Here is a 24,649-nt window from a genome sequence, read left to right on the forward strand (position 1 = left end):
CCTGTCAATCTTTATAAAGCAGAACCGGACTAAACTGTGAATCATTCATACTCATGAAGGAAAGGTCATCAAAAGACTGTGAAGAATTAATACAGGTCAGTAAATCAAGGTAGATGAGGACAAACATTGCTAACTTGATTAAATGAGGATGGCATTGAAGCCATACCTTTTGTGCCCGATGAATGAAAGACAATCTAAGTACCCCCCTCAACAAGAAACCAGCTGGCTCGTATATGCATGCACAGAGACAGGCAAAAGATATGTGTATACACACTGAGGTATCTAGTCAGACTGGACAGGGTGTCCGGTGAGGCTGGGTGTGGTGCCAGATGAGGCATCAGGTCATACAGGGTGAAGCATCTGGTCAGACTGAATGAGGTATATTGACACACTGGGTGAGGTGTCAGGTCAGACTGGGTGAGGTGTCAGGTCAGACTGGGTGGGGTGTGTGGTCAAACTGGGTGAGGTATCAGATCATACTGGGCGAGACGTCAGGTGGGGCTGGGTGGGGTGTCAGTTGAGGCTGGGTAAGGTGTCAGGTCAGACTGGGACAGGTGTCAGGTCAGACTGGATGAGGTGTCAGGTCAGATTGGGTGGGGTGTCAGATCAGACTAAGTGGGGTGTACGTTCAAACTGGGCGAGATAGCCAGTCAATACTACAAAAGGTCAATTAGGTTGGACTTTGGTGATATATCAGGTGATGAATAGGTGAGGGAACATGCCTAGGTAGAAGTGGATGAGTTGTCAGCACTTGTGAAAGTATCAAGGCAGGATTTTGTGGGGTGTCCAGACTGGTGGTGTTTTCAGATCTAACTGGGTGGGATGTTAACACTGGGGGGAGAGGGGTGTCACGTTAGACAGGGTAGTTTGCAAGGTCAGAAAGGGTGAGGTTTCCTGTCAGACTGGGTGAGTTCTCAGATCTAACTGGGTGGGATGTTAACACTGGGGGGAGAGGGGTGTCACATTAGACAGGGTAGTTTGCAAGGTCAGAAAGGGTGAGGTTTCCTGTCAGACTGGGTGAGGTTTCCTGTCAGACTGGGTGAGTTCTCAGATCTAACTGGGTGGGATGTTAACACTGGGGGGAGAGGGGTGTCACATTAGACAGGGTAGTTTGCAAGGTCAGAAAGGGTGAGGTTTCCTGTCAGACTGGGTGAGGTTTCCTGTCAGACTGGGTGAGTTCTCAGATCTAACTATGTTAACACTGGGTGGAGAGGGGTGTCACATTAGACAGGGTAGTTTGCAAGGTCAGAAAGGGTGAGGTTTCCTGTCAGAAAGGGTGAGGTGTCAGGTCAGAGTGGGTGAGTTCTCAGATCTAACTGGGATGTTAACACTGGGGGAGATGGCTGTCAGGTTAGACTGGGTAGTTTGCCAGGTCAGAAAGGGTGAGGTGTCTGGTCAGACTGGGTGAGGTCTCAGATCTAACTGGGATGTTAACACTGGGGGAGAAGGGTGTCAGGTTAGACTGGGTAGATTGCCAGGTCGGAAAGGGTGAGGTGTCCAGTCAGACTGGGTGAGTTCTCAGATCTACCTCGGATGTTAACGCTGGGGTCAAAGCAGGAACAAAATGCAATTCAGTATGCTTCCACCTTGAACTACTGAGCAAGTTATTACCAATACATGAACTTAATAACCAACACAACATTTAAGACTGCAAAGTCAACAAGGCTGCACAAGGCCTAAGACCTCCACTTGTCAGTATTGAATATCACTAAGCTGTCTTGAGATTTTATCTCCATTGTCCTCAAACATTTCTACTTCCAAAACAGGTTCCACGTGATCAATGAACAACAGATTCCTACTTCGACTAACTAACCTGATAGTTCTACAAAGGCTGTCAAACTTGTTTAAATGCCTGAAGAATAATGGCTTACATGTATAAGGCTCCTTTCAGCAATTTTTGCTCTAAAACAATCTTTAAAGCAATAAGTAATACATTCCCCCCAGAAATTAAGTTATAAATTTTATTAGTTACCAAAACACAGCACTAAGAAACAAGGTCCTGCTGTTTACACGGTATGTTTTAATACAGGGATTGGGGAGTTTAATATAAAAAAGCTTCATTCTCTTTTTAATCTTTATAATAAAATATAAACATTATTTACAGCTCCTGTTCCTTCCAAGGTCTATGAAAATAAATATGAGCAGTATAGTCCAAGAAAGGAACATGATTAGCTGCTCAATACTCATTAGGTTGTCACCTAACTATTGCTCCACTGCTGGGCACACAAAGATACGTGTGGATTTAACATGTCCTGGCACTGAGTCAAGTATCAACTTGCAGTCTTGTATTTGAGCCATGTTTAGCAAAACCAAGAAGACCAATACATGGCATGAATTAGTTCACATCCACACAAACTTTTCTACATAAATTTACAGACAGATCCATGAATTTACAGACAGATCCATGAATTTACAGACAGATCCAAATAATGAATGGTTTGAGAATATTGATATAAACATCAGACTTGCAGACCCTGAATGTCTAGTTTCAATGATGCATGTTTCAAGGATAAAGTCTTTTTCTGACCATCATTCATGACATTATTAAAAGATCCATTCCACAGCATTTTGAATTAAAAGATCCATTCTACAGCATTCTGAATTGAAAGACCCTTGTGACCTGTTTTAGGAATACAAATATGCATCCTACATTTTCAACACAAAAGGATCTGCTGTATATGACATAAAATTAAATAATGTAAGTACATGTAATAACCCAAAACAAAACTTCAAAGATGCCATACCTGTAATACCTGTAAGAAAGTTTGTCTAGATGCCTAGGGCTCTCCTCTGGACTAAAGCCTTGTTTCTCAGACAGACATACTTGTACATATACTATAGGTGAGCAAACTGAAGAGGTTCTGAGAGTTTTGTTGGTAAGGCTTAGTTCCAAGTTCTATGGGAACAATTAACACTCTCCACTAGAAAGCGACAAACAAAGCCATACCAAACAATCAAAGTACAATAACAAACTTTACAGCATTAAATTGAGTTTGTCACACACACAACCACACAATACATCCATGGACATGTTTAACCAAACACAATGTAATTTGTTTGACCTCAGATTGTGGGCACCATACCAGGTATAGTTTGATGGTTTTGTAACCAGTGTTACTGTAAAACAAAAAGCAAAAAAAGCCCCTTAACATAAATCAGCATTAAGGAACTGCATGTGCTCTCACAACAAAAACAAACTGCACAATTTTTTTAGTTCTAACCTTTAACTGTGCCATATAAAGAATATTTTGGAAATGTAGAAGTATCAAGCATTATAATGAGCTCTATCTAAATAATCTTGTCTTCTAGCAAAGGTGTCAAGTTTTGGGAACCAGGCACCTACTAACTAAGCCTTCCAAATCAAACTGGCGATGAATTTATACTCGTCAATTAGCCATATGGTATGCAGGGAACTGATCTCTGTTTGTTCCCTCCTGAAACATGACTCCACAGTGTCATATAATTAAATATTCAATAGTGCACTTGTGTGTTATAAAATACACTCACAAAAATGCATGGCCAAGAACTACATACATGGCCATGAGCCAAATACATGTAAACCTTACAGTTTCATAAAACAAAATATTTGTGTGTAAAACACAAAGACTTGTTCCAAATAACTGTGACAGAAAACAAATCTTTTTCCAATCAAAATAGGATTAGACAGCTAGAAAGTGACTGTCAAGCCAGTTTGCCTGTCAAGCTTTAAACATAAATGGCTTGCAGTAACCTGCTTCTATTGAATGTGCAGCCATGAAAAATTAGCCCTTTCTTATATGAGATTTCTGGGATGTTTGTACATGTATTTGCTTCATAAATCTCTTTCCAACAGCAAAAACTGGCCCAAGGTCTGGACTCGCATTATCTCATGTGAGAAAATGAGGATGTAAACAACTAAAGCTTGTGTGAATGACATATGAGGTGAGAATAAGAAATGTACACTAAGAGAAACATGTCAGAACATTTGATTGTATTTGACACAGGAACTCTAACATTTAACAGACTGAAGAACTAGGGTGAAATACTGACTACAGCTGCATGTGAACTGTTTCTCCAAAATGGCCATGAATGACTCTCGAGTTTTCGATGATTCTCGATGCTTTCAGAAGTATGCATCCAATTTTGTATGCTTTAACCTGCTGCCTTGAGCACTTATTACCGATGCATCATATCCATATGACACAACTGTTTCATCTACTTACCTGTTTGTAAACACATTTTACATCTTGAAGAAACCACTTTGGAAATGGTGAAATGGTAAATCTATGCTGATGATGTCAGAATCTAATATAAATGTAATTCCAAATCAGAGTCAGCAGCCAGAACGATAAATCCCAGTAGACTTCAAAATCAATACTGCTGAATAGCCAAATAAAACCTGTGCTACAGGAAACTAGATGAGCACTAAATCATAAATCATGACCTGTGGAAGGTGCTTTTATGGCCAAGAAACAAAACAGTGACTTTAATAGGAGTCACTTCCAAGCTGGCAGGTAAGTTGTTAACAGTGAATCAGAGATCTGCCCACTTGAGGACAAATAATCAATACAGTTAACAATGAAGGCTATTGACAGAACTGTACCTGAAGCTGATGACAAAGTTCCTGACTGATTAGTGCTTTTGTACACATCACATCTATCAATATTCACCATCAATCACTCGGGGTCAATACTAGGACAACCAGAGGAAATTTTCAGGGTGCATGTCAATGAAGCAGCAAAAACGGCAACGGCAAGTTAAAAATGGATCAGATATCTGCACAAATTAATGGGCTGGCACTGCTGATATGATCAAGCCAGGTCAGTTCTGGTTACTAAACATATTCTTAGGTCAACAGGTTATGTTACAAGTTTACTCAGCTCCATGTGTTTCAAAATACTTGGCAACTTTATCTGATCAAAATGAAAAAAAGAAAAAAAAAAAAAAAAAGAATGTATTCTTTATTGGTCAATTATTTTATACAAAAATTGTACGCATATAAATTATCAAAGGATCAGTGAAGCTTACAATCAAATTCCTTCACTGATTTTCTTTTTTTTTTTGTCACCAAATGTGCTGCATTTGTCACTTAATGTGCTGCATTTGTCACCAAATGCGCTGCATTTGTCACCAAATGTGATGCATTTGTTGCAAGACAATTTATATTATCACATACTAAAATTCGCTACACTTACTTTCCTTTCGGTTCATCATACATTAGCTCAATGAATCTGATGTTGCTATGCATAGTGTTACTTGCTCTTTAAGCTCTTAACTTCCCTGAAAACCTGATCTATCTACGTGTAACACATCCAGCAAGAAGTAATTGATTTTCAGATAGTTTGCTGCCAGTGCACACTTATTTACCATGACATACCCATCCCACTGATCTTTACATTGGATAACTGTTACATACATTTATTTAATTTTTGTTTGAATGCTGTATGTATTGAAGTTAGAGTGTCCAAAAAATAAGAAACATTATGGTACATGTGTTAGTATGCAGTACACAGAGATGTAGCAACAGTAACATCAGGTGTTCTTAAGGTGAAATAAATGGGTAGAGGAGGGTACAGATACTGCTGTAACCATGGAAACAATGAAGCCATGGTAGAACAAACAGAATTTTGATAGGACATGCTATTTCCACTCCCCCCAAAAACATACATCTTGAAACTCTCAAGATGAGATGCATGTATTTGATGAGGGTTTTCAAGGCCACAATCCTAACAAGCAAGACAGGAGATTCAATGTGGACTGAAATGACGGCAAATAGTTTAGCCATCCAGTATTCTTACCTGTACTTCTATATTCACCCACTGTTGATAGAAATTTCTATAAAGAGTGAATATATTTATGTCCACAATAAAAGAATACCATCTGAATGGAAATTAGAAAAAATTTTTCTCACATTTCAACTTCTAATCTAAGTAACGTTTAGCTCATGGCTCTACTGAGCATGTTTACAGGTGCAATGAATTCATGAAAGAACACATTTTAGCTGGAAAGGGTCCACAAACAGCTCGGTCTGCACAGCGACTGTTGGGTTTTGTTACAAAAACAATCCACAGACAAAATGGCAGTCAGGTCTATAGGGACCATAAGCTGATTTTTATGTCTGCCTTGTTACAGAGGAGGGTAAAAGCTAACAAAAATGTGATGTAAAATCCAAAAAGTTCCAAACTTAAAAGGTTCTTTTAAAGAAAAACACTAAGCACAAATCACGATGGAACGGGGATCAGACAAGATTCTGTGTGCAGGAAAATGAAAAAGTTTGGATTTTAGTAGATTAAGTGTGTGAGAAAAATCCACTTTAATTTTAATGCTAGACAGATGATCAAAGGGTACAGTGAAACAGTATATAATTACTCTGAGTACTCACCTGTTTGTCCATCATTTACCATCCCAGACAAATCCAGCATTTCCATACCTTCCCTCCAAACCATAATTATTAAAGTCTGCTCTACAGGTACTTTAGCAGAAATGCACTTTACAACATACTATTTGTAAAATGTTGATATGAATAGTGAAACTAACAGCACAGTGATAACTGTGTGTTAAATTCTTCACCTAACTGTGATTTGTTTCTTGTTTATGATTCCATAGCAACACAGACCGAATCATGATCTCTCAATATTTTATGACATTACCATTCTATTTCACAGTGTCCTGTAGCTTCTGTCACAGCCAATCATTTTTTGTGATTTTACTGACTGTACAAGCACAATTTATTGCATGCATGCCAAATAAAAACAGACAGCTTGAACCTTACAGAGCGTGGGCGTGCCATCAAAAGTAAAGACAGAAAACTGTCAAGTAACCACATCTGTAATGACAGGGGTTGACAGTGTGGGTAGCCAATGTGTGGACACAGGCCCTTCTAGAATGACTATTGATTTCAAGACTCTTTACTTACAAAGCATTAATCATACACATGTATGTATGCCTATCTAAGCATGCAGCAGTGAAAACCAAAATAATTCATTTTTCAGGTATATTCATCTAAGGGAAATTGTTCAAAATGTCACAGTACGTCCATCAAATTCTGCAAGTAAACCAATTGGTGATAATTATTACTACACAACTCCTGTTACTAATTAATCTCATGTGCCTCAATCAGATTATCAGTGCTAAAAACCTTCTGACAGTCTACTACGGGAGAAGGCAAGTTTCTTGGTTACACATGACTACAGGGATTATCGCAAGATTCAATGATTTATGGTACACCTGAAACAGCCGTGTGTGTTAGTTGTTATAATAGACTTTCACACCCAATAAAGCACACAGAGAACCAAGTCATTCCCATGGACCCAGTGCTCTTCAGTATGGAGTTATTGATCTATCACTTAGAAATTATCAGCTAAAGTTTGTAATAAAAGCAGCTTTCCAACGTTAAATAACCAGTTCACTATAAATGTTTGTAATTTTGAGCTCTCCTCCTCTGTAAGTTTTACACACTGAGCACAAATATCAAATTACTTAAGATTGCATAAAATATATATAATTATCAGGATCATGGCAATGTAACAACATGTAATATTTATTTATTTGTTTGATTGGTGTTTTACACCGTACTCAAGAATATTTCACGTATATGACACTGGCCAAAATTATGCTGGGAGGAAGGCCATGGCCATCTGCAGGTTGCTGACAGAGAGGACCGCAGAGAAAACTCACTCTGTGAGTCAGAGTTGAATTCACAGAGACCACAATGGTGAGAGGCTCCAGAGTTATTACGCCATGCTGGCATGCTAACCACTCTGCCATGGACGCCCCCCCCACCCATTACATGTATAGTAATAATGGTAATATACATATACATGTCTGTAAATGTACATAATACCAATCAGGGAAACATAAATATACGTGTAATGATAACTGTAACAATAAAAATCATAACTTATGATGATAACCATGCGCAGTGCACGAATGTGTACATGTAACATGCTTGTTACAACCATTATGATAGGTAGGTGGCGTATTTTTTAATTCTATCAGGTCTGGTCTGGTAGCCATTTTCATGTCCAAAATTAATAGTTTCAGGTCGTCAGAGGTCAGTTGTTCAAAAGTGTATTAAAGTTAAGACAAGCTTAAATCTTAATAGAAGTCTCAACCTAGTACAAAGTAAATGGACTTTAGTCTGGACTAAAGTTGATACCGGCTTAAGTCTTAATACACTTTTGAACAACTCGGCCCAGTGTAACAATGTATCATTTTCTACTATAACTTCACACTGTCTTTAATGTGACACCATTATAATGATCTGGTAAAAGAGTGTTTGACATCAATAAAATGTCCTGCTGGAGGGTACTGGCCAAATACCATTACTTTATAATATAATATGCTTTAAATAAGAAACACTGTAGTTTTACAACTACAAAATAAATTTTCCCTGCATGATCATGTACCAGCTCTTTGCTGAACTGAAAGACTGGAGAAGAACATATTCGAATATTTCTGAAGGGTAAACACAGGGATTTGTCAAGAGATACCAAACCGTTTATGGTTCCCAAAGTACATGTAGGCTATATTCATCTAACAAATACATGAATACAAAATCTACACCACATTCTAGCAAGGCATGATTCAGTTCTTACAAGACAACACCCTAAACAAAAATCTTTACATTCTAGTATAAGAGCTGCTAGAATTCCCTTTCAATCAAACATGAATGAAATTGTTTCATGAATATCAAATGAAATGGCAACATGCCTGTGACGTTAACATGGCAATGGGTCAGGCTCACCCAGACTGGAATACTGAGACATGTCTGGTAGTACGGGTAAACAAGAGTAGGACAGTGTGTAATTACCTCAGCAAATGTCAAATTGATTCTCTCCCCAGACAGGTAAATCTATAATATCGGCCAATTTGTACAATCATAAAATATGATTCAGGATCGTACTGTACATATCATTTCCATTAATCAATGTTTCACTTGAACGGACACTCAATGTACCTTTAGATTTGACAAAAAACAAAAATAGTCTGAATTAAATGTACCTTTCATCAATTTGGCTTCAAATATTACCCTGTACAGCAAAATAAATTACAAGTACCTGCACATTTAAGAAAAAACAGCACTCACACTGTATCCATGGTAACCACATTACTCTGTACAGATACATCCAATCAGTTTCATCTCTTTACCATAAACCAAATTTATACATTTATACAATGTTTCAAAATCAGAATTAAATTATATTCCAACAATATCCTCTTGGGGTATGATTCCACCATTACCTTCCACCAATGTCCAACTTTGTGAGAAGGCTGAGTCACCCTCCATCAATGTACCTTTTTTGGTATGGTGACAACCTTATCCTTTATTAAAGTCAGCTTCTACAGAATACAAATATTACCCATGCCTGCTTTTGTAGGGTGCGAACATCATTCTCCATCAATGTCCCTGTCTGCCAGATGCCAAAGTTAACCTCAATAAGCATCCCCTATTTCGAATCTAAAAAAAACCCTAACATTGTGTCTCTTTTTTATGATTAGATAAAATTACCCTCACCAAAGCTGCCTCCTGCAATTACTTAAAATGCTAAATCCTCAGTTTTTTGCACACATGAAAGAGCAACTTTCAGTGACCTTTTTGATTTGCTTTCAGAGACAAAACTACATTGGTTGGGTTGACCAATTTCAGAACGTCACAAAAAGTATAATTTTATCAGTTTATGCAGAATGCTGTCCTCGGGAGAAGATACTTTAACAAACACCTTGCAAACATATCAAATGGTTGAAGAATCACACGAAATACACTATATAAATTACTTTCACAAAATACTGCCATTTAACCCAAATGTTAGGAAAATGAAATTACTCATCCATCCAAGTATACACCTTAAGTGACTACACCATGCAGCAGTGTAATTAGCTCCACCTGGGACGTGAATAAACCACCCATACAGGTATCTTGAGCTAAGCATTCCACATATGCCAGACATTACTGGTAATGTATAAACTTTTTTAGGGAATTAATACATCATATTTAACAAACTGTTTACATGATGAAGAGTCTGTGTTCCCACTGACAACGTTGTCCAGTTACTACATGAGCACAGAAGCATAATGAAGAGTCTGTGTTCCCACTGACAACGTTGTCCAGTTACTACAGAGGCAGAAACCAATCATCTTGCTTGTCTTCCTTACTCTGAATATTAATAGGCAATTACAACAATTTGCCGCAAACCACACTTCTCAAATCACATAAGGTCACACCTATTTTTGTTTTACCCCGGCAGAATGAATCTTTTATCAAAAAAATTGAACTGAAAAACTGACATAATTCGTGGGAAAATGGACCGTCCCTGAAATTTTTCCTGCTTAAGACACATTTACGTTACTGGAAAGCCTTGAAAAACACGAAATTCCTAAAAATATCAAGACCAGACAAAGCTGGATATACCATTCCTTTCCAGTTTTGGAAATGTCAGCTTGCTCATAAAACAAAGTAATATTGGTGTCACTTAAGATACATTATACATGTACACATGTACCCAAGAAGACTTCACTATACATCACACTTAACTGATTTGTGCCTCGATGTGAAGCTTTTCACTGTTGTTACATGTACTTATCTTGTGTGGATAGCAACCAAAGGTCTCTCCTCAATCTTTACTTGTGAGGGTCATGCAGATCTATGTACTACTTGCTGTAATTCCCTAAGGGCACGTCGTAGTTTCCACCCCACATGTACCTACCTTGAAACTGATACACGCAGTATCCAGCAAGCCTAGTCTTCTCCTGGCTCAGTTCCTCTTTTGTCCGTCTTACTGGGTTTCTAAATTCTAGAAAATCTCTTTCCGGCCAGCCCTTTAAACGGAAGTCTCCACTAAGGCGTAGTTCAGCCACATCGTCAATGGCAGGATCATACCGAGTCAGGTCTCTAGGGGTGCCTACAAACAGTCCAGGTAATATTTCATGTCAGACTGATGTTAAAAGGTCTGCGTGAATAAGTGATGGGGACAACAGAGTTAATTAAACACCTAGCTTCTGCTGATCCCCAGGTAATTAGCTCTGAAACAATTAACACAGGAAAATACTGATACCACTAAACCTCTATAAAACAATCAAAACGACTATAAAATAATCAAAACGACTATAAAATAATCAAAACGATCCAAACAATTAATTTACTTGTTTTTTTTTTTTCATTTTTTTATTAACACTGGCCATGAGAGTGTTTTATTAATATCAGACTACTTAGAGTAAACCACTGACATTTTTCAGACACCTTACAAACCTCTTGACTTAAAACCTCAGTTGAAAGAACAGGGGCTGGATTTGAACAGGCAACCTCATTGGTCAAGGGCCTGACAGTCACAGTGAGTCAGCGGTTTAACCATCTGAGCTAGTGAGGCCACTTAAAACAATACAGTAAAACATACATTCTAACTGATGTGCTTCATTTGATGTAATACCTTGAATATGTTAATTTGTAAAAATTTAAATTCATTTGATTTTAACTGGCAGTTGATGATAATATTTGATTACATGTTGCAAATACACCACAATTAAATCATAATACATGTACACCTAATTTTAATGTAAAATGAATCGCAAACAAATAGTTTAAAGCAAAGATGGCAGGGTTGAAAATGAGCACCAAAGGTGTGTAACAGAAATGTAAAGGTGGTTGGCTATCTTATCACACAAATTTTCCATATTATAGCTTGAACATTACTTTTCAACATGTATAAAATTTTACATTAACACAATATAAATGTATGTGCATTTCAATCACATGTTGTGCTCCGTACATAGTATACAGTCCATCCATGCACATGTACCAGGGACTGTATACTTACATGTACATGTATGGCTAGAGCATGTGCTGAAATCAGTACAAAATACATGTACATAATGCAGGGGCATAGGAAGCAATTTCAAAGTGGGGGGGGGGTCACGAGTCGCAGCAAAAAAGGTGAGGGCCCAGGAAGCTCTAAAGGAGTTACATTGCTTTAGAGGCAATTTGCTGTATCTTAGATATGCCAGTTGAGGTGTTATTGACTATTTAAGCCTGCCTGAAAAAATTGATTTAGACGTTGAGCTCAATTCTTGACGCTTTTGCCTAGAGAACCACGGCTCAAGTAAGAACATGGTAACAATTTATCCTGAATTCAACATTAAATTTATGCATGCTGGAGAATGGTTGATTGGTAGATTGACTAATACAAGCATTTAACTCGTATGGAGGAGAATTGTTGGAAAGAAACATCCATGTTTCCAGGCTATTCGCACTGGCTTGCCTTTGATTAAAATCAGTGTCATTCACATGAATACATACACTTTTTGATCAGGCCTTTGGCTCAGAAAAAAAAAGGTTGTGTCTGATTTAGGGCAATTGTCAGTAACGCGCCAAAGTCGGTGGTTACAACGGTTACTTATCTTTCCTTCACTGATGAATCTTGCAACCTGTCCTACGTGAAATGATCTTGAAATGGCGATAAACTTTTATTATTATTAGGAATGTGCACTGGGAAACTTGCAGTTTACCATGTTTAGTATACCGAGAAAATATATTTGCAATAGTGTGATGTTTCATTCGGTAAAGGGGCCTGTTTGTATTACAAGTATATATCATTTCCGGAACCTGAAAAGTGGGGGGGGGGGGGGCAAAAGATGCTGCTCCCCCACTTTTGAAATGGCCCCCTTGGCCACCACCACCCCCTCCCCGGCTTCCTTCGGCCCTGTAATGTATACGTGAACAGAACACAGTACATTATGTGCTGTATAACCTAGTGCATATTGTATCCTATTGTATATTGCAGATATTTCTGCTGGCCATGTTAACGGCTCAGCTGCCACATAAACCATTTCCAATCATTCCAGTCACTATAACCTGGATCTCCTGTCTCCTGCATTGTCCTCAAAGTCTTAATACCGTACGCTACAAAAATAGTATTCCTCTGATCTTCAAGTAATACAGAATTCATATCATCTCATTTTGTGACAGAATTTATTAAAGAACATAACATCGCAATTAACACAAATGTAACAAACGCATCCGCACTAACAATATCCAAATTTCACAAGCCAACATTTTCGAATCACATAAGTTCATTAACAGAGAGGACTGTGCTCTATGAAATATTAAGAGCACCTTCTTTCTTCATTATAACAGTTGCTTATAGTTCTTCATGTTCATTATGAAAGCAAAAGCACAGTAGATTCCCAAACAGGTTGCCGTTTACCCTTTTAATGTTATAGATTTTCTTGGTTTCAATCTCCATGTTCCATGAGTTTATCCTTGATTTATTTATTTGATTGGTGTTTTACGCTGCACTCAAGAATATTTCACTTATGCGATGGGAGCCAGCATTATGGTGGAGTCCTTCTTTTACTCGATGATGCTAATTAGAGGTGGCTGAGTGACTCTATTCAAAAACATTGGTTAGCGAAGTCTGGTTTACTGTTAATGCACACTTGTGTTTACAATTACATATACTCATTAATAAGTGGGTAATATGAAGTCAGAACTACTTTAGAATGAATGGAGACTTGTTTTTGTTGCTAAAGCCAGCACAACTGAAAATACCGAGTTCCAGGTTAGTGAATGGAAGAGTACAAATCCATATTTCTGAAAGTAGAGTTCTGCAGCCTGAAACTTATCTCAGATTTAATAGTGCATGTGCGGAGTACAATATAAACACAGCATAAACTGATGTACAAGTACACTTAATATACAATGCATGCATGCACGCGCAGCATACAGCATATGGCGCATGTTCTATATACATTACAGGCATGACATGATCACTAACATGACAAGTATTTGCACTGTGCAATCAGGTGTATACCAAACAAACACACTGTAGTACACAGATATACATATATATTTATAAAGTATAGGCATTGAACAAACAACGCATGTGCAAACCATGCAAACATATTGTACACAAGAAAGGACGGACTGCAATGACATGGAATACTGTGAAATAGGAAAGGTCAGGTGCAACAATAAAATAACAAAATGAATCAACATACACTGAGTGAGGGGAAACACACAGCATACCCTTGGGGTTCTCACAAGTGATATACTACTCAAACTCAAATATATCAATATGGAATATACCTTGTCACAAAACACCTGTGGATAACAACAAACAAACAGTTCAAAATTACAAAGGTAAACATCAGAAGAAATGCACAACTTTTTATTTTAACTACACAATCATGCAACATGTAATTTCACAAGCAAATAGATCACCAAGAAAGTGTTCAGACAACTTTTTAAAAACAATCTCTTCAGGTAAGTCATGCAGAATAGCCATACAGGAACACTGTACAGGTAAATATATTAACTGCAACAGAAAGGGAAGTAGAATGAACTGAACTATATCACTACTGTATATGGAAGATATATAACTAAGGTTTAATCTCACCTGCAATACAAGTTAATAGGCATGATAATAACACTCAAAGTATGATAAAACTTTAAAACACCATCCACAGATTTTATAACTGATAATTGGAGCTTGTAATCTGAGTTGAGTCGAGTGATGGAGGTCATTCAATAAAACACAATTTTTAGAGAAACTGGTCTTGTGTAAAGAATGAATGATTATGGCCGAAAGGCACTTGGTCAGTGTTGCACAATATCTTATTGACAAACTTTACAATCAAGCTTGATATCCATACAGGTAAGTACAGGTAGATGTTTGTGCACATCTAATACAGTAGGCAAATCTCTCAACACACTTCACCAAGAATCACATGCTCCTTCATATCAAACAAGAAATAAATTTATAACACCATACATTTATTCATTTATTTGATTTTCGTGTCAAATAAATGTCTTCAGAGTGCCTGGAGAAAACCACCAACCTCTGACAAGTTATTGATGAGCTTTCATATGCGTGACATTTAGGTTTCCACATCACATTAATTGGTGGAAGACAAGTGGTTTATAAAAAATGTAACACTTCCCAAATGGCTTCATGAACACTGTTCACCGCTTATATTGTCTTCAAAGTTCTTCCAACAATGAGAATAGGGGAGTTTACAAATTCTTTCTCTACACTCAGAACTGAATCCACACCTTGTGAATCTAGTCCCACATCTTACCACAAACTTACTACATTCCTGTACCTACATACATGCAGATATACGTGAAACAAGCATGTTCTATGTAGTACTGCATGGACAGAAAGGATAAACAACTCCCTACATGTAAATATAAACTTGCACAAACAACAATAGATGAAAAGCACAGAAGCTTTTTGTCTTAATATATAAAAAGACTTGCTGTTTAGCAACCAGCTAAATCATACACATGAAACGTTTGCTAAAGTTCATAACAAGCTCAACATCTACAGTGAAACATGCTATCATAACATGGACAAAGTAGACAGTACCAAGGGAGAAAAGCTCTACATGTACTAAACAACCTCAAGCTCTTGTCATAATAACATGAAGAAAGATGCCACTAAAAAGGTGAGAAAAGTTCTACAGGTTAACTAAACAACCTGAAACTGTGAAATAAAGTTACCTAAAATCCCATCCATGTGATGATTGGCATGAACTAAATTCCACAGTCCAGGTACAAGAAAGTCTTCATAGGAGCGTCTCTGTAATTTATACAGCGAAAGGTAAACTTAAACAATTATATGTAAGACTTGAATTTACGACAGACTGTGACATTCTAAACAACTGGTAGCATCAGGGAAGTTCAGGGATACATGGAGGTAAGTCAATCAGTATATGCTATTCGGCCAGGTACAGTTCTTCCACAGATTTCATTTACAGCTAGCATACCTGTGCAGGTTATACAGGTAAGATTACTGGCTTGCCTTCACAAGCTACAGGCAACATTATTAATCTCAGACCATTTCTCTTTTGTTGACATTGTTAACATGTTTATACATGACTCAAAGGTCATGGTCTCTCACAGAGAAAGGGGTGACAACTGTTACCTCTGGCAAATGATATGAGCTGACCAGCCTTGGACTTACAGGCACAGTGATTACATATGGCTCCAGAACTGCTGGACTGATTGTGACTGAGCCTTTAACCTTGGTCAAGCGGAAAGTTAAATCAATGCAGCTTTACTGAGCTGTGTATAACATATATAATACATAGCACATATAAAAGCTGAATTCTGATGCCAATTGTTCCCTTAATTCCACTACTATTGCCCCTGTTGTGTGAAAATTGTATAACAAGCTGGCAAAGGAATATCCCACGAGCATGTCACACATGAAAAATAGTCATGTATTTAAGCCTGGAAGTGAACATTCATTTCTGTTATTGGCTTGATTCCACCCATATTACTTACTCGTCTACACACTGAAAGAGTCAAATTATTTACTTATTTACTTGGCGTTTTACACCATACTCCTGAATATTTCACATACATGATGACATCCAACATTATAATGGATGGAAACTGCTCCTGGGAAATTCACGACTAATTCACAACGCTAATCTTCCCATGAATGAAGTGAGAGGAAGTCTATGACTTGGATTTGAACTCACATTGATCGCATGATTAAAGCACACTTGAAGTGGTGGTGTTGTTTTGTTTGTTTTTTTTTTTTGTCCTTTTTATGGAGTTTAGAATATGTGCTTACACGTGAAAGAGGTTTTTCTTGTACTAACCTGAGTAATATATGTATCAATGAACAAAAAATCAACACATTATGCAGCAACATCTATTGACTGTCTGTACAAGTGTGTGCACCTGACAGCAATGATGACGTACGAGTATATAGGTGTCAGGCTTAAATCACATAAAGTAAACAATCAAGTCTTCTAATTCTACACACACACACACACAAACATATATATACATATGGAGAATAATGAGATAAAAGTTTGTCCATGACAGACTAAGCTGCAAGTCTTACCTGTTTTTCAGAGTTCTACTGAGAAAGGTTTGTTTTGGCCTTTGTTTGGAAAGTAAGGATGATATCCTAACTGAAAATGTAAGTTTATGCACCCAAAGTAACATTTTATAACCTACGTTTGCCTCTAAAAATGCAATTTTTAGTGCAAAACTTTATGCCATTTACTGCACAATATATACACATATTATATATTGTACTTGTCCCAGGGGCTGTCTCTTGGTGTGATAAACCATGCACCTTGAGTGACTGTGAAACACAGCTGTGAGTGCCAACAGTATTGAACTTGATGGGGGGTCTGAAATACTAGACAGCTTAAGAATGCCTATAGCTCCATTAAGATAAGGATATACCCCTGCACAATATCACGGTTCAGGGCAATTTTCGGCCAATACGATGAATAAGTGAACAGATCCTCTATGATCAACACAAATTTGGGTACATATTTGTACAAGACTAACAGACAGTTTTTATTCCTCTTTCACACAATGTTGTGTACTATTTACTATTTACTATTTACTCCGGCCTTTATGATGAGGTTTGGGGGACAAACTGCGAACACAACTTGTGCTCATGCATTGCAAAAGAGCAATGATCAAGAAAGTTTGAAACTGTGTCACCACTGGACAGGAAAAGATACCTCATTCACTAGGCCAAATCTGGGGCATCAAAAGATATTCCCTTCTCATACACCTAGAGGCTACTCCCCAAATCCACGGTTCAAATGTTTATGTGCACGTACAAATGAAACTAGACCGAGTTAAACTGCGTATGTTGATTTTCCCTGGCCCCAGAATCACAAAGTGATCTTGCACTTAAGACCAAATTTCAAATCAGTTTAAAACTGTTATTTCTGATGTAACAAGTATTGCTTCACAATATAAATTCTGGGTAAGTTATTGTGTAACAAATTTCGGCTAAAATGATGGAAAGGAACGTACCAAACATAATGATCAAAACTTTGACTTAAGTCTAAGATCACTTTGTGATCTCAGGGCTTGAGCTACAAAGAAAAAAAAACCCGCTTCAAATGTTATTGCAGGAGATATTTAGGATGTAGACAACCAGAAACACAAAATTCATCATATATACAACTTAAGGAGTTTCACATGTAAGTGCCCAAAATTTATAGCTGTCATGTAAAAAGTCCTAAATGGTAAGATAAGGCATGGTTTGAGAGTCTGGAATGTCCTGCCATATCCACACATGTCCCAAACATGCGTGACCGACACATATATATATGTTATAAATGTTAAAATACAAACATTAAATCAGCTCAAGTACATGTAGTGCAGATTATTTAAAGCAGATCCCCAGTGCTGCGCCTTCCAAACTGCAGACAGATAGTTTGAAGTCCCCTGAATCGATTCTGATTGGTTAAAATGGAAGAAAACAGAAGAAAAACGGCAGAATTTGGTGATTAACCATACGAAAATCTACTCCACTAAAATCATGTCACCATTGACCTTAGGACTTCCAAGCCGTACTTTCATTGCAGGCATCTGAGTCTTGGCTTTGTGTACAACACAGAGAGCAGGATACCATTGCTATACTTTTACAGCTATTTTTGAGATTATTCCATGACGAAGTGTGGCTTGTGACTCCAGTAACACAAGGCAGGATACTGTGAAATTACATAAATGGCCTAAAAATGCCGCAGAATGAGAAAATATGGACCAGATCTCATTAAAAGCGCCTTCTGATTTACAGAGAACTCGATCGCAGTCATATGAGCCATACCTTCTGAAAGGCAAGGCTGAAGGACAAGTCTTATAATTTCCCCCACCCCCCAGCCCCCCTTAAAAAAAACAAACAAAAAAGGAAAGACATCCAAATTTTTACTCCTGGAATGTAAAAGTTGTTTAGCTACTTGCTTGTTCAAAACAGCATGATGAAACACAAACTGTGGGGAGGCGCTAGCCTTTGCTCTACAATGGCCAGTGTGGCCTTTCAGGTCAGTTCATACCTCATCATACCTACAGGGTGGCCTTCCAGATCAGTTCATACCTAATCATACCTACAGGGTAGCCTTCCAGATCAGTTTATACCTAATCATACCTATAGGGTGGTCTTTCAGCTCAGTTCATACCTCATCATACCTACAGGGTGGCCTTCCAGATCAGTTCATACCTCATCATACCTACAGGGTGGCCTTCCAGATCAGTTCATACCTAATCATACCTACAGGGTGGCCTTTCAGGTCAGTTCATACCTAATCATACCCATAGGGTGGTCTTTCAGCTCAGTTCATACCTCATCATACCTACAGGGTGGCCTTCCAGATCAGTTCATACCTAATCATACCTACAGGGTGGCCTTCCAGATCAGTTTATACCTCATCATACCTACAGGGTGGCCTTCCAGATCAGTTCATACCTAATCATACCTACAGGGTGGCCTTTCAGCTCAGTTTATACCTCATCATACCTACAGGGTGGCCTTCCAGATCAGTTTATACCTACAGGGTGGCCTTCCAGATCAGTTTATACCTCATCATACCTACAGGGTGGCCTTCCAGATCAGTTCATACCTAATCATACCTACAGGGCGGCCTTCCAGATCAGTTCATACCTAATCATACCTACAGGGTGGCCTTCCAGATCAGTTTATACCTCATCATACCTACAGGGTGGCCTTCCAGATCAGTTCATACCTAATCATACCTACAGGGTGGCCTTTCGGCTCAGTTTATACCTCATCATACCTACAGGGTGGCCTTCCAGCTCAGTTCATACCTAATCATACCTACAGGGTGGCCTTTCAGCTCAGTTTATACCTCATCATACCTACAGGGTGGCCTTCCAGATCAGTTTATACCTCATCATACCTACAGGGTGGCCTTCCAGATCAGTTTATACCTCATCATACCTACAGGGTAGCCTTCCAGATCAGTTCATACCTCCAGGGTGGCCTTCCAGCTCAATTCATACCTACAGGGTGGCCTTCCAGATCAGTTTATACCTCATCATACCTACAGGGTGGCCTTCCAGATCAGTTCATACCTCATCATACCTACAGGGTGGCCTTCCAGGTCAGTTTATACCTCATCATACCTACAGGGTGGCCTTCCAGATCAGTTCATACCTCATCATACCTACAGAGTGGCCTTCCAGATCAGTTCATACCTCATCATACCTACAGGGTGGCCTTCCAGCTCAGTTCATACCTACAGGGTGGCCTTCCAGATCAGTTTATACCTCATCATACCTACAGGGTGGCCTTCCAGATCAGTTCATACCTCATCATACCTACAGGGTGGCCTACCAGCTCAGTTCATACCTACAGGGTGGCCTTCCAGATCAGTTTATACCTCATCATACCTACAGGGTGGCCTTCCAGATCAGTTTATACCTCATCATACCTACAGGGTGGCCTTCCAGCTCAGTTTATACCTCATCATACCTACAGGGTAGCCTTCCAGATCAGTTCATACCTCATCATACCTACAGGGTGGCCTTCCAGATCAGTTCATACCTCATCATACCTACAGGGTGGCCTTCCAGATCAGTTCATACCTCATCATACCTACAGAGTGGCCTTCCAGATCAGTTTATACCTAATCATACCTACAGGGTGGCCTTCCAGATCAGTTTATACCTCATCAAACCTACAGGGTAGCCTTCCAGATCAGTTCATACCTAATCATACCTACAGGGTGGCCTTCCAGATCAGTTCATACCTCATCATACCTACAGAGTGGCCTTCCAGATCAGTTTATACCTAATCATACCTACATAGTGGCCTTCCAGATCAGTTTATACCTCATCATACCTACAGGGTGGCCTTCCAGATCAGTTTATACCTCATCATACCTACAGGGTAGCCTTCCAGATCAGTTCATACCTAATCATACCTACAGGGTGGCCTTCCAGATCAGTTCATACCTCATCAAACCTACAGGGTGGCTTTCCAGCTCAGTTCATACCTCATCATAACTACAGGGTAGCCTTCCAGATCAGTTTATACCTCATCATACCTACAGGGTGGCCTTCCAGATCAGTTCATACCTCATCATACCTACAGGATGGCTTTCCAGATCAGTTCATACCTAATCATACCTACAGGGTGGCCTTCCAGCTCAGTTCATACCTAATCATACCTACAGGGTGGCCTTCCAGATCAGTTCATACCTAATCATACCTACAGGGTGGCCTTCCAGATCAGTTCATACCTCATCATACCTACAGGGTGGCCTTCCAGATCAGTTTATACCTAATCATACCTACAGGGTGGCCTTCCAGATCAGTTAATACCTCATCATACCTACAGGGTGGCCTTCCAGCTCAGTTTATACCTCATCATACCTACAGGGTGGCCTTCCAGCTCAGTTCATACCTTATCATACCTACAGGGTGGCCTTCCAGCTCAGTTCATACCTCATCATACCTACAGAGTGGCCTTCCAGATCAGTTCATACCTCATCATACCTACAGGGTGGCTTTTCAGGTCAGTTCATACCTAATCATACCTACAGGGTGGCTTTCCAGATCAGTTCATACCTAATCATACCTACAGGGTGGCTTTCCAGATCAGTTCATACCTCATCATACCTACAGGGTGGCCTTCCAGCTCAGTTCATACCTACAGGGTGGCCTTCCAGATCAGTTTATACCTCATCATACCTACAGGGTGGCTTTCCAGCTCAGTTCATACCTTATCATACCTACAGGGTGGCCTTCCAGCTCAGTTCATACCTAATCATACCTACAGGGTAGCCTTCCAGCTCAGTTCATGCCTAATCATACCTACAGGGTGGCCTTCCAGCTCAGTTCATACCTAATCATACCTACAGGGTGGCCTTTCAGCTCAGTTTATACCTCATCATACCTACAGGGTGGCCTTCCAGATCAGTTTATACCTCATCATACCTACAGAGTGGCCTTCCAGATCAGTTCATACCTCATCATACCTACAGGGTGGCCTTCCAGATCAGTTCATACCTAATCATACCTACAGGGTGGCCTTCCAGATCAGTTTATACCTCATCATACCTACAGGGTGGCCTTCCAGATCAGTTCATACCTAATCATACCTACAGGGTGGCCTTTCAGCTCAGTTTATACCTCATCATACCTACAGGGTGGCCTTCCAGATCAGTTTATACCTCATCATACCTACAGGGTGGCCTTCCAGATCAGTTCATACCTAATCATACCTACAGGGTAGCTTTCCAGATCAGTTCATACCTCATCATACCTACAGGGTGGCCTTTCAGCTCAGTTTATACCTCATCATACCTACAGGGTGGCCTTCCAGATCAGTTCATACCTCATCATACCTACAGGGTGGCCTTTCAGGTCAGTTCATACCTCATCACCACTGTGCGTGCCATACCCTGAAACCTGTCACGCAAACCTAGACAAAATTTAAATTGGCATTTCTATGTGTTAGCAATCACAGTTTCCATTCAAGAGAATTCAAACCTTATCTTACTTTTGTGGATGATACGTAAAAGATCAGCTCCATTGTTACTTTCACTGGTGTTAGTGACAGACTGTCATCGTCACTGCAACTCACAATCCACTGGCCGGTCTGCATGGATCCTCATATCAGCCAGTGTCGCTTGACTTGGTTATAAAAATTTATAGTGGACTACGAAAACATGCCAAATTCTTCACAGATATTACCATAATTCCATTGATGTCCAATGCCTGAATGCGTTTGTGTCATCTATGTGGCCAGTATGTGAGTTGCTATGCTGTACATGCTTTTCCAGGGTCTGATACAACTTCGGTACCCTATCTATCACAATATTTTTTGTAAAATTGTTTTACTTATATGATTTCCACAGTGCTAATTAAGAAGGGGTAGTAGGGGTAATCAATGATTAGGTCGTATGATGGCTTCTGGAAAAGCAAACAGTGGGTAGGTCTTATGCATGAATTCAGCAATGCTTTGTAGGGCTTGTCAATACAAAAGCCCAGCAGGTCTTACCGGCGTGACATCACCCGGCCAGGGCTCTCTGGTCGACATGATAGGCAGAAAGTCCAACTTTAATGTTTTGTTTTTTTTTAAATGGAACTAGTTGATGTAAGATTTTTCTAAATGCAGTTTACAGACTAACATAGCACAGATATTGTGTCTACAGAACATTTAGTGTGAAAATAAAGTCATTGGGGATCTCTTTTAAGTGTGTCTGATATGGGATTATGTCATCCTGGTACAGCCCTTTTATGTCATCCCTTAATATACAGCATGAAAAAGCATTTTAATATGGACAATGTATACAATAATTAATATCATTCATAATTGATGACTTCTTCCCAGAAATATGTAGTTTAAAGGATTTATTACATAATTTAATAAATTGAAGTCATCTTTTGTGGATACTTCTTAATATTATATATAACTGTGCGAGTAAAAATGTACAGGTTTGCCCTCGTGTGATGTAAAGCGAGATTGTTATAACACAATACAGCTTTGTTTTCTGTTTGGCACCAACATGTAAATTATTTATTAATCAAGCGAAATAACGCTCACTGTGAGAGTGTGGGTCTTGTCACTAAAACTTTAAGTCGATTCTGAATGTTACCACTAACTCATGCTATTCTATTGCTAATTCACTTTTCAGACAATGGCAAAATTCTCGGTATTTTCAACGTATCGTATACTCACAATCATGCTGAAGATTCAATGGCCCCCTGTTGGGATCTTGTGCTTTAAGAGCAGACACATTTCAGATAAACTGACACCAACACCCCAACTTCAGGCCGAATGCGTGCCATCCAGACTTTCAAAGTGAGCCCGCTGAAGGTTTGTTGCAGTAATCGTCATGGAGCGAGACCACATGTCATTCATCAACCGAAAGGATATGAGTCCCAATTCCTAATTCTTCGCCTATCACAATTCTAAATGTACGCATAATTCATCCCAAATATGCTTCGTCCTGACATAAATGCAACAGTGGTCAGTGGTCGCCAGCATTCTGCTTTGTTTATTGTAATAACATGTAAAATGTAAAATTCATTTCGTAATCGGACCTGTACAGTACCATACGGTCCTCACGCCTGACATTTAGGCGGAAAAGGAAATGGGTTATGCGCATGTCAAACATTCGCATTCTCAACTTGAAACACACTAATGCCAGGACGAATCGGACACTTGCATATCATATGAAAAGATTTATACACCGAAGAGTAGCTAAATAACGTGAAAACGCTGTGTTAGTCACCAAATTAACCAAGCAACGAGGACTGAAAGATGGCAGAGGGAGATCCAGTGACATTGGTAAATATCGGAACGGCTTAAACTTATGACACCAACAGTGCACGGGTGATCGTGCATGATTACTACATAGTTACATTGAGAATCTCAGTGAGATGGTTAGACGCAGTGTTGCAGCAATTCTTTCTCGCTTATTCTTGGGTGATTACCAGTGGGTGTCTTGAGCTTTTAAACAGCTTCATTTTTCACAGAACCTTTCTCCGGCCTACGTGCAGATAACCTGAGATTGCTCTTTGACGTTAAGTTTGGGAAAATTTTTTTTGACCAAGGATGGCCCCAAACCAACAACATAGCACGCTTCAGTCCGAAATTGCTGAGACGTTAGATTTGGCAAAAATTTTGATCGGCCAAGGATGGCCTCAAACCAACATCAGAGCGTGCTCCATTTAAAAACAGTATCTGAGACCAAAATTACACATCAAATATGTGTGTATGCGGCCTAGAGCTTGCAGACATTTGTCTGCCTTATCTTTCTGTCTGTTGATGTATCACAAGCACAATGTAAGTCGGTTATTTCCTAGTTCATGTGGTCCTGAGATTCCTTGGTGGTGCTCAAAGCGAACGGCTGTACTGACAGCCTCGACATATGTGACATG

The 24,649-nt window shown here is 39.2% G+C and overlaps 2 protein-coding genes across 3 annotated transcripts in view; one reads left to right on the plus strand and one right to left on the minus strand.

Annotated features, from left to right (window-relative positions):
* LOC135461940 (uncharacterized) overlaps positions 1–23,531 on the minus strand; it is a 38,923-nt gene extending 15,392 nt beyond the window's left edge. For both annotated transcript variants that reach the window (XM_064739233.1, XM_064739232.1), the window contains exons 1-3: positions 23,445–23,531; positions 15,476–15,554; positions 10,686–10,880 (exon numbers count right to left, since the gene is read on the minus strand). In XM_064739233.1, coding sequence (XP_064595303.1) covers positions 10,686–10,880; positions 15,476–15,554; positions 23,445–23,450 — 280 coding nt within the window. In that variant the 5' untranslated portion in view covers positions 23,451–23,531. The remainder of the gene's footprint in view (positions 1–10,685; positions 10,881–15,475; positions 15,555–23,444) is intronic.
* A 379-nt stretch (positions 23,532–23,910) lies between these two features.
* The window catches only part of LOC135461938 (tetratricopeptide repeat protein 21B-like), a 42,689-nt gene continuing 41,950 nt past the window's right edge, over positions 23,911–24,649 (plus strand). Inside the window, exon 1 of the mRNA XM_064739228.1 lies at positions 23,911–24,056. Coding sequence (XP_064595298.1) covers positions 24,030–24,056 — 27 coding nt within the window. The 5' untranslated portion in view covers positions 23,911–24,029. The remainder of the gene's footprint in view (positions 24,057–24,649) is intronic.

Source organism: Liolophura sinensis, chromosome 1, assembly GCF_032854445.1.
Source record: "Liolophura sinensis isolate JHLJ2023 chromosome 1, CUHK_Ljap_v2, whole genome shotgun sequence".
Taxonomy (NCBI): Eukaryota; Metazoa; Mollusca; class Polyplacophora; order Chitonida; family Chitonidae; genus Liolophura; species Liolophura sinensis.